General features: G+C 40.4%; 1 protein-coding gene across 2 annotated transcripts in view; it reads left to right on the plus strand.

Moving 5' to 3' along the window:
* Positions 1-12,146, plus strand: part of MED27 (mediator complex subunit 27) — a 75,631-nt gene that overhangs the window by 41,978 nt on the left and 21,507 nt on the right. For both annotated transcript variants that reach the window (XM_081967314.1, XM_081967315.1), the window contains exon 4: positions 6,776-6,869. In XM_081967314.1, coding sequence (XP_081823440.1) covers positions 6,776-6,869 — 94 coding nt within the window. The remainder of the gene's footprint in view (positions 1-6,775; positions 6,870-12,146) is intronic.

A 12,146-nucleotide genomic window follows, 5' to 3' on the forward strand; every position in this document is an offset into this window, starting at 1 on the left:
GTCATTCAAACGAGCGTGTATTTTCCTGCGATTTGTTATATGGGACCTGGCACGATGCAGAAAGTTTTGGTGGAAGTATTAAAACTGTGTTTTATCAGTTGTTCAAGGGCTTCTGGTATTTTGTGTAAAATCACTCCAAATTCTGAGATTCTATTGGAGGGGTGGGGTGGGTGGGACTTCAGAGCAGGATTTTATGGGTCCTGAAAATCTCTTCTTTCTGTAAGGGGTGACGTGATATCAGTGTTCCAATATCTCAGGGGTTGCCACAAAGAAGAAGGAGCCAAACTATTCTCCAAAGCACTTGAAGGCAGGACAAGAAGAAATAGGTGGAAACTAATCAAGGAGAGAAGCAACTTAGAACTAAGGAGAAATTTCCTGATAGTGAGACCAATTAATCAGTGGAACAGAAGTTGCCTCCAGAAGTTGTGAATGCTCCCAACACTGGAAGTTTTTAAGAAGATGTTGGGCAACCATTTGTCTGAAGTGGTGTAGGGTTTCCTGCCTAAGCAGGGGGTTGGACTAGAAGACCTCCGGGGTCCCTCCCAACTCTGTCCTTCTGCATCCTGTAATGAATATCCTCATACAGTCATCAAACGAGGCTGCCGAAAGGGAGACAGCCTCCTATATTTTCTGCTTACCTTCTGCCTTTGTTTGTCCTTGTGCTGTCTAAGAGCATAATCAAGATGTATTCAGTTCCTTCCTCAAACCACAGCTAGGAAGAGTTCCAGATGTGCGAGTTAAATGCTGGTGCTACCGAAATGTGATCCCTTGCTGCCATCCACGGAAAGAGACCTGGCACTGGGTCGAAACACGAGCGGTTAGCACACTCGGAGCCAGGAACAGCAGTTTTCTTTTTTTAAAAACAAAAATTGCACTCAGAAGAGGTTGGAGGAAAGGGAGCCCACAAATCTCAAACTGAAGGTTAGCTTTCGTGCTACGGTAGCAATAAGGTTGTTTCAGTGGTGACTTCCGGCCGGTACGGCGATACCAGTAGTAGTCGGGAGCAGCGGCCCCTGTAGTGGTACGATGCCTCGTTTGGCCCGCTCGCCCGCGTTCCACACCTCTTCCATACCGGGCCAATTGCCCATGCGTGTAGAGCACGAGGCACCCGCGTGACCTCCGACGTAGGGGTGGTTAAGTGCCCATGCGCGCCCAGCGAACAGACCACGAGCAGCGACGGTCAGAGCAAACCACCACCAGTTTCCTTTATGTTCACTTTAAGGATTTTAAGCCACTCAGATTTGCCTCTCGGAGGGCGTATGAATTTCATAACCCGTCAATAATCAATAGAACTCTGCTCTTGGTAGCTACATGGGCGTGTGGACTGAAGCTTTTTCAAGTGGCCTTCGACTTGCTTAGTGACTGTTCGAAGTTGCGACGGTGCTTAACAAAAAGGGGCACGCACTTGTTTTTCACCCGTACTCTGTTTCTTTGAATCGATAACGTGTGATTGGAAAACCCTCAGCTTTTCCCCTCTGTTACCAGGGATGACTTTGCTGTGGATATTTTAATATTTAATGCCGCAATTACTGTAGCCGTTTGCTGTTTAATCTTTACTGCGGACCGGGGGCCTGTTTCCCATGCTTTACTGCCAGAGATTTCATTATTATTATTATTATTATTATTATTATTATTATTATTATTATTATTATTATTATTATTATTATTATTATTATTATTATTATTATTATTATTATTATTATTATCATCATCATCATCATCATCCTGATCGGGAGCGGCTGCAAACCATCTCAGTTTGGCGCTGAGAACAATTAATTAATTAATTAAAGCAGGCCATTCTGCAGTATAATTTAAAGAGTTTGGGGCATCGCTCAGCAAGCCTCTCTGAACGTCGGGAAGGCAGCCTTAGAATTTAATGCATGCGCCAACCACCCAGCCAAAAAGGGAAAAAGAAAGGGCTTTGCTTTCCTATCATTTATTTATTTTTAAGTCAAATGTCACTGCGATCAGGAGTCAAGAAAGCATGAACCGGCTCCGCGGACATTACTGGAAACTCATCTAAGCGTGCAAAACATTTTCGGCGTATTGACGGAAAACTGACACTAATTCCTTCAGAGGAAGGCATTGAAAAGGAACGTATCCTATCCTGAACTCTGTGACCGGTAATGGGATTTTAAGAGAAGGAGCTATTCATGGTATATTAAACAGCCGTTTTTTTCCCCCCTTGAAGTAAGCTGTGTTTACCGTTACCGATATATATTTTTGGCAGGGGGCTCTCATGTCACCTCTGAAAGCACAGGGGCAAAAAAAGAGAAAATTAATAAGCATTTTAACTGCAGGTAGTCCTTGATTTACGACCTCAGCTGAAGCCAAAAGTCCCGTTGCTAAGCGAGACAGATGTTAAGTGAGTTTTGTCCCATTTGACAATCTTTCTGCCCACCGGGGGTAAGTGAATCTCTACAGTGGGGAAGAGGAGAGAATTAGAAGGGAAGAGAAGAGACTTAGAATTAATAGAATTAGAATAGAATAGAGGAGAAGAGAAGAGAATTAGAATTAATAGAATTAGAATAGAATAGAGGAGAGGAGAAGAGAAGAGAATTAGAGTGAATAGAATTAGAGGAGGGGAGGGGAGAAAAGAAGAGAATTAGAATTAATAGAAAGAGAAGAGAAGAAAATTAGAATTAATAGAATTAGAAGAGAAGAGAATTAGAATTAATAGAATTAGAAGAGAGGAGGGGACAAGAGAAGAGAATTAGAATTAATAGAATTAGAAAAGAGAAGAGAATTAGAATAGTAGAATTAGGAATAGAATAGAACAGAACAGAATTATAATTGGAATTATATAAATAGAATTAGGAATAGAACAGAAAAGAGCTGGAAAGGGACATTGGAGGTCTTCTACTCCAGCCCCTTGCTCAAGGAGAAACTATACCATTTCAGGTAAGTGACTGTGAAATCTTAGTTCCCCATCGCGAAAAGTAATCGCCCAACTTCAGGATACCGCAACCGTCATAAATTTGAGTCACTCATCAAGCATCTGAATTTCGATCACATGACTACGGGGATGCTGAAACGGCCGTAAGTGTGAAAAACGGTCACGAATCGCCTTTTTCTATGCCGTTGTAACTTTGGACCGTCACTAAGCGAATGGTTGAAAGTCAAGGCGTACCTGTGCTATTATCTTATACCTCCGCGCTATAAAGAGTTGGAAGTCAAATGTTTTTCTTCCTGTTTTCCCCTCCTTTTCCCGATCCTCCCTTCCCTTCTTTTTCCTTCCCTCCTTTTCTCGGCATTTCTTTTGCTGCATTTTAGATCTTGATAAACTTTTAAAAAGCCAAAAGAATCTCCATATGTGTGTGTGTGTGTGTGTGTTCAGAGAAATCAGTGTTGTTTTTCTGCCTTTAACACAACACTGTGAAGGACTTTGCGATCCCCAGGGCTGCTTTCATGATGCTGTTGTTGAGTCAGATTCGACTCTGTTTTCCACTGTTTGGGAATAAATTAGGGAGGTTCTTAAACTTTGCCTGCTCAAATCCTACAGAGAAAAAAAAAATCTACCCAACTAATGATTTACCTCTGAGCCAATTAAAGTAGGTTACCTTTGCAAGGGTCAGTATCTCGGTTTAATGTCCCGCATAATATTTTCTCCCTAACCTAAATGTCCTCCCAATCCTTGTTTGATGTCTCAAGCGTTCTTCTTTTCCTCTTCAACCTATTTTACAAGAGCGATAACATCAAATGTCTTTTTTTCTTCTTCTTCTCAAGAATGGAATGCACTGAAAATGCAGGTCATTGTGGCATATTTAATTGTGACGCCGACTGTACGGTTAGGCCAACTTTCTCAGCTTTGGCGACAGTTCTTATCCTTGTTACACGTTGGCTGAAGACGATTTAGTAAGACCACACCTGGAGTACTGCGTTTAGTTTTGGTCCCCACACTATAAAAAAAAGATGTTGGGACTCTAGAAAGTTTGCAGAGAAGAGCAACAAGGATGATTAGGGGACTGGAGGCTAAAGCATACGATGAACGGTTGCAGGAACTGGGCATGTCTAGTTTAATGAAAAGAAGGGGTTGGACTAGAAGACCTCTAAGGTCCCGTCCAACTCTGTTATTCTGTAATTCTATAAACTCTTTGAAACCGCTTGGAACTTTTTTTGGGGGGGGGGGGCAGAGACGTAGCGTTGAAATACTGTTTAAAAACCTCAATGAATTAATTGAGCATATTCGACCACAAATATCTAGGGTTTTCCTTTTAAGATTCTAGTGTTCTCTTGTTCTGGGCGGAATAGATTTGGAGGTGACAAATAATTACAAACAGTTCTTTGGCCCATGCAGTACAATTGGCCACATATAGGGAAGAGGAGAGGAGAGGAGAGAAGAGAAGAGAAGAGAAGAGAAGAGAAGAGAAGAGAAGATAGTAGAATAAGGGGTAGAGTAGAATAGAATAGAATAAGGAATAGAGCAGAATAAGGGATAGAGTAGAATAGAATGAGAATAGAATAGAATAGAATAGAATAAGGGATAGAGTAGAATAAGGGATAGAGTAGAATGAGAATGAGAATAGAATAGAATAAGGGGTAGAGTAGAGTAGAATAGAATGAGAATAGAATAGAATAAGGGATAGAGTAGAATAAGGGATAGAGTAGAATAGAATGGGAATAGAATAGAATGAGAATAGAATAGAATAAGGGATAGAGTAGAATAGAATTAGAATAGAATAAGGGATAGAATAAGGGATAGAGTAGAATAAGGGATAGAGTAGAATAAGGGATAGAGTAGAATAGAATGGGAATAGAATAGAATGAGAATAGAATAGAATAAGGGATAGAGTAGAATAGAATTAGAATAGAATAAGGGATAGAATAAGGGATAGAGTAGAATAAGGGATAGAGTAGAATAAGGGATAGAGTAGAATAGAATGAGAATAGAATAGAATAGAATGAGAGTAGAATAAGGGATAGAATAGAGTGGAATGGAATGGAATAACAGAGTTGGAAGGGACCTTGGAGGTCGTCTAGTCCAACCCCCTCCTTAGGCAGGAAGCCCTGCACCACTTCAGGCAAATGTATTTAAAAAGCTACACCGGAATACGTGCTTTTGAATCACCACGTGTTTCTGTCAAAGATCCTGGCTGCGTTCCAAGTCACACCATGCTCCGTGCCACTTTTTAAACATTTTTTTGTTGTTTTAATTAACAAATTAAAAATTAAAATTAAAAAAAAAATTGCTGGAGAGGGCCAGGAGGAGAGACTTGGGTTCTCCCACCTCAACATTTGCCTTTTTCTTTTTCGTCATCGTCGTCTTCTTTACCTTTCCTGAAAAATAAAAATAAAAGATTTGAGTTTATATCATGGCGGGGTGTTTTTTTGGGGGGGAGTTGGGGCGGGCGGAGGAGAAGGGCGGCTGAGTTTCGTGCGCGGCGTTTTAAAATGAACAGCCTGTATCTTACAAACTGCGTGGGAGGAAATGTGCTTTCCACGGCGCCTGGGCTGCTAAACATAACACTAACACAAGATCGCTGGAGGAGATCCAGTTTTGAAGGCAGGTCAGGCTGGAGAACGAAGCCATCTGTCCGGCGTGAAAAACTCAAAGCCACCAGCGCAGGGAAGGGGTTTGGTTGCCCGCAATTCAGTTTAGGGATGCAGAAGCTGCTGTCTTGTGTGCGGGGTTCACACGCTCCCCCCCCCCCCCCAAGGAAGGATGGGGAATGCAGAAATGGCTTGGTGACAACACACACACACACACACACCCAAGCGTGGAATACTGCACCCAGTGATGGTTGCCATGATATAAAGAAGGTTGTTGAGGCTATAGAAAGAGTGGAGAGAAGAGCAACAAAGAGGATTAGGGGCTAAAGCATGTGAGGAATGGTTGCGGGAATTGGGTATGCCTGAGCCAGGGGGTTGGACTAGAAGACCTCCCAGGTCCCTTCCAACTTTTGTTATTCTATTTCTTTCCCATCCTATTCTGTATTCCCTTCTCTTCTCTTCTCTAGTCTATTCTGTTCTATTTTTATTCTCTTCTCTTATTCTCTTCTCTATTCTATTCTATATTCTATTCCATATTCTCTTCTCTTATTCTACTCTACTCTAAATATTCTATTCTATATTCTATTCTATTTTCTATTCTATTCCATATTCTCTTATTCTACTCTACTCTGTTCTATAATATTCTATTCTATATTCTATTCTATTTTCTATTCTATTCCATATTCTCTTATTCTACTCTACTCTACTCTACTCTATTCTATAATATTCTATTCTATATTCTATTCCATATTCTCTTATTCTACTCTACTCTAAATATTCTATTCTATATTCTATTCTATATTCTATTCTATTCCACATTCTCTTCTCTTATTCTACTCTAATCTACTCTACAATATTCTATTCTATTTTCTATTCTATTCCACATTCTCTTCTCTTATTCTATTCTATTCTACTCTACTCTACAATATTCTATTCTATATTCTATTCTATATTCTATTTTATTCCACATTCTCTTCTCTTATTCTACTCTACTCTACTCCACTCTACAATATTCTATTCTATATTCTATTCTATTCCACATTCTCTTCTCTTATTCTACTCTAATCTACTCTACTCTACAATATTCTATTCTATATTCTATTCTATTTTCTATTCTCTTCTCTCTTCTAGTATTGTATTCTGTTATGTTCCATTCCGTCCTGTCCCGTTCCATCCCGTCCCATTCCACATTCTCTTTTCTTCTATTCCACTTCTAACTTTCTTTTATGTGTAATGCAAATTGTTGAGTTGCTGCGGTGACTAATGGGTTGCGTTGCTTTTGTAGCTACGTAGATGACGTGATCAATCGCATTGACCGAATGTTTCCGGAGATGTCTATTCATCTGTCTCGGCCCAACGGGACTTCTGCCATGTTGCTGGTGAGTTAAAACTTCCTTGTTGTTGTTAATATTGTTATTGTCCTGCTGTTGTTGTTTATAAACCTTAGTGTTACTTAGTGGCGTCACTGAAAATATTGCTTCAAATGTGCGGGGTGGCCTATGCATTGCTGAGAAATGATGTTTCTGACGCACGTCGCAAATGCATCAGAATAATATATGGCATTTATCTAAACTAATAACAGAATAACAGAGTTGGAAGGGACCTTGTAGGTCATCTAGTCCAACTCCCCTGCTTAGGAGACTCTACACCATTCCTGACAGAGGGCAGTCCAGTCTCTTCTTGAAAGCTTCCAGGGATGAAGCTCCCACAACTTCCGAAGGCAACTTCTGTTCCATCAGTTTTATTTATTTATTTATTGAATTTATTTGCCACCCATCTCATTGTGGAGCTACTCTGGCTGGCTTATAACAATGGAATGGATGGATAGATTAGATAGATAGATGGATGGATGGATGGATGGATGGATGGATGGATGGATGGATGGATGGATGATAGTTAGATAGATTAGATTAGATAGATAGATAGATAGATAGATAGATAGATAGATAGATAGATAGATTAGATAGAGAGATAGAAGATAGATGATAGATAGATAGATTAGATAGATAGATAGATAGATAGATAGATAGATAGATAGATGATAGATAGAGAGATAGAAGATAGATGATAGATAGATAGGATAGATAGATAGATAGATAGATAGATAGATAGATAGATGATAGAGAGATAGAAGATAGATGATAGATGGATATATTAGATAGATAGATAGGTAGATAGATAGATGATAGTTAGATTAGATAGATAGATGATAGATAGAGAGATAGAAGATAGATGATAGATAGAGAGATTAGATAGATAGATGAGAGAGAGAGAGAGAGAGAGAGAGATGGATGATAAGTAGGTAGGTAGGTAGGTAGATCTATAGATATAGATAGATATAGATATATATTACAGGTAGTCCTTGACTTAGGACGACAATTGAGACCCAAAATTTCTGCGGGTAAGCGAGACATTCGTTAAGTGAGTTCCACCCTGTTTTACAACCTTTCCTGACATCGTTGTTCAGTGGATCCCTGCAGTGGATCCCTGCAGCTGTTGAGTTAGTAATGCAGTCGTTAAGGGAACCTGGCTTCCCCAACGGCTTTGCTTGTCGGAAGGCCGGGGAAGGGAGTCACATAATCCCAAGGCCATGTAACCGTCCTAAGTACGAGTCAGTTGCTAAGCCTCTGAATTTTGACCACACGACCACACCGGGGATGGTGTGCAATTGCCATAAGTGTGAAAAATGGCCATAGTGATCACTTTTCATTGCCCTTGTATCTTTCAATGGTTCATTAAACGAACTGTTTATAAGGCGAGGACTAATTTATGGAAATAAATGGAATATTAAACACTGTTTAATAAAACAAAAATGCCAATAAATGCCTACTTAGGTCTGTTTATTTTCAAGGCAGTTTCCAGGAATGTTTGCAGGAGGTGTCTAGACAGCCTTCAACTCCCATTTTTTTCTCTCTCTCTTCAATAGATGTGAAAAAAGCTGAAAAACTTACAGTAATTCTCACATTTCCCGACTCATTGATGCAAAGATTTCTCTTGTGTGGCCAGTTTTAAAAACAAAAGAGATTTACTTATTAATTTTCCTTTCTCAAGGAAACCATTGGCAGGATACTGTCAATGAGAGTTGCATCATGGAAATCTATTCTAGTTTGAAGTAACCTTTAGATAAGAAATAATCTGCAGTAGCTTTTTTCGTCTGTATTGATATACGTCTCTTGTAGACCAAGAGGTATGTTGGAAAACAGTACAGTTTGTACATGGTTAAGATTATTAGTTTAGTTTATTAGTTTATAATCTATAATCTATCTATCTATCTATCTATCTATCTATCTATCTATCTATCTATCATCTATGTATCTACCTACCTACCTACCTACCTACCTACCTACCTATCTATCATATCTACCTACCCCATCTATCATTTCACTCTCCCATCCATCCATCCATCCATCCATCCATCCATCCATCCATGGGAGTAGGAGGAAGAAAGGTCCCTCTCAATGATTCCCTGTCAGACAAATGCCTCAACGTCTATAAATACTCGGGCAATGCCAGGTTATCAGCTAGTATAAAATACAAAAGAAAAGAAGAAAAGAAAAGAAGGGAGGAAAAGGGAAAGGAAAAAGGATAAAAAGAAAGAAAAGGCATTGATTTCCGTCTCCCTTTGGTACAGTGGAATAAGATAATAGTATCAAATCTTCCTTCCTTCCTTCCTTCCTTCCTTCCTTCCTTCCTTCCTTCCTTCCTTCCTTCCTTCCCAGTGACACTAGGCAGCTTACAAAAAATAAAGAATTGATGTTTTTGGAAAGTGAGTTGTCTCCAAACCATCAACATCTGGGGTTCAAACCTTATATAAATTGTGTGACCTCTGAATTCACCTTGAAATGTTGATCTGTTTGAAAAGGTCAGAGATCAACCCGAACCATTCTCCCCCCCCCCTCAATTCTGCTTGGACATCTCTTCTGCCCTTGCTCTGCTTTTTCTCCCGTCCTTGGATTTCATTCCCGGTTAATTATGTATTTTGCTTTGTCTTTTATTTATAAGATACTGTTTATCGAAGGGGAGCATATAAATACCTCAAGGTAAACCAAATGTGATCTGACTTCCAACGTTCCTTCACTCCGGGGATACATAAATAGAGGAATTTGCAATGTGATTTGGTTCCTCCCCCCCCCCTCCCGCCAAAGGTTGTACTGGAAGGAACGCGGACCTGCACTTTGCAAGAGCCAAAAAATGGCAAGCTGTAAAATTTCTGAAGAGATTTAGAATAACAGAGTTGGAAGGGGCCTCGGAGGTCATCTAGTCCAACCCCTTGCTTAGGCAGGAAACCCTACACCACTTCAGACTGCCGGGGGCATATCTGCAGCCGATTGCCAAAGGGGGACGGTGGGGGGGGGAGTGGCCACGTGAGAACTCATCACCTGGTTTTTAATATCACGGAAAATCACTCCGAGCTCTTGATTGATGTTGACTTTCCAGCAGGCAATTAAGCCAGATTAATGAAAGGTAAATTTCAGCCTCTCCACATTTCCCCGCCCTACCCCAACACCCCCCCCCCAAAAAAAAGGGAAGAAAGAAACCCCTCGTAGAAGGGCCTAATTAGCATTGTTTGTTTGTTTAGCCGCTAATGGCTTAATTGCAGCCTATCCTGCTATTTACAAATAGGCTTCATTAGGAAAGAGAAGGGGGTCTTGATAAAACGGGATAGCGTAAGGCTGGTAGCAGGGACTGAGGAAGGAGGAGGGAGAACGATTAGAGAAATAACTCGGAAGAAAGAGGCTAGTTTTTATCCCCGCTGTTTGATTGCACAAATAGGATTTTCAGCCAATTAAGAGGACATAGCAGAAAAGGAGGGGGGGGGAAATGAACGAAAATTGGCAGCTCAGATGCTTTTGCAAGATTTAGAATAGAATAACAGAGTTGGAAGGGACCTTGGAGGTCTTCTAGACCAACCCCCTGCCTAGGCAGGAAACCCTATACCATTCCAGACAAATGGCTATCCAACATCTTCTTAAAGACTTAAAAGTGTTGGGGCATTCACCACTTCTGGAGGCAACTTCTGTTCCACCGATTAATTGTTCTCACTGTCAGGAAATTTCTCCTTAGTTCTACATTGCTTCTCTCCTTGATGAGTTTCCATCCATTGCTTCTTGTCCTCCCTTCAGGTGCTTTGGAGAATAGCTTGACTCCCTCTTCTTTGGGGCAGCCCCTGAGATATTGGAAGACTGCTATCATGTCTCCCCTAGTCCTTCTTTTCATCAAAGTAGACATACCCAATTCCTGCAACCGTTCTTCCTATGTTTTAGCCTCCAGTCCCCTAATCCTCTTTGTTGCTCTTCTCTGCACTCTTTCTAGAGTCTCAACATCTTTTTTACATCCAAAACTGGATGCCGTATTCCAAGTGTGGCCTTTCCAAGGCCTTATAAAGTGATACTAAGCAAGGAACACATTTCTTAAGTGACTCTGGCTTCTCATTAAATGTAGTCGTGCTAGTCCTTCCCGACTCTAGGGGGCAGTGCTCATCTCCGTTTCAAAGCCGAAGAGCCAGCGCTGTCCGAAGACGTCTCCGTGGTCATGTGGCCGGCATGACTCAACGCCAAAGGCGCATGGAACGCTGTTCCCTTCCCACCAAAGGTGGTTCCTATTTTTCTACTTGCATTTTTTACGTGCTTTCGAACTGCTCGAATTGGCAGAAGCTGGGACAAGTCACGGGAGCTCACTCCGTTACGCGGCGCTAGGGATTCGAACCGCCGAACTGCCCACCTTTCTGATTGACAAGCTCAGTGTCTCAGCCACTGAGCCACCGCGTCCCATTTTACATTGGTTTACCCTCCCGTTAATCAACTATCTTTAATTCAACAACTTTCAGCTATTGGAAAAAACCAGCCATCCTTATTCATCACGTGAAATTAACAAGGCGGGCTGTTTTTCCAACTTGTTTACTAAATGGAATTTAAATGACATGCAAAATTACTTTCCCCATCAATTGAAAGCAGCAGTAAGAATTCGAGAATTGTATTATGGCGACGTATTTCTCTCTTACAGTTAAATAAGCACTTTGTCGAACCTTGAAGAGTCCTGGTGAAGGAGAGGAATATCGAGACAGCTATTCATAATATGATTCTTTTTTTAAGTTTTATTTTTGAAAAGAGAAAGAAGGAAAGAAAAAATGAGGATGGCCAACCGCATGGTGGATGAAACCCAATTTTAGTGGTGATGAATGCAACATGAAAATTATCAAGTTGGGAATAGATTTACGTACGTAGTTGCTCAGAGCTAATCCCGACTTAATAACACACAATCAAACAGGGAAAGCAACAGATCTAACTTCCTGAAAAAGAAGCATGAATTGCTTTCCATTTCTGTGTCTAAATATGAGATCCTCGTTTTAAAAAAGTTAATGTTGGGGGCTATAAAACTATAAAAAATGTGTGGTGGTTTTTTCCCCCAGTCTGTCTTGATTGTGTCTTTTATATCATTGTACTTATCAGTATTCATACCAGGCAATTCCGATCTCATTAACTCAAATGACAGTGCAGAATAGAAAAGATCTATTCTTTTTTTCCCCAAATTCCACATCCTTTGGGGAATTTTCGCGATGCCAATTTATTTTTGTCTTTGTTTTTTTGTTTTTGTATTATTATTATTATTATTATTATTATTATTATTATTATTATTATTATTATTATTATTATGTC

Source organism: Natrix helvetica (genome assembly GCF_964273705.1).
Source record: "Natrix helvetica genome assembly, chromosome: 15".
Lineage (NCBI taxonomy): Eukaryota > Metazoa > Chordata > Lepidosauria > Squamata > Natricidae > Natrix > Natrix helvetica.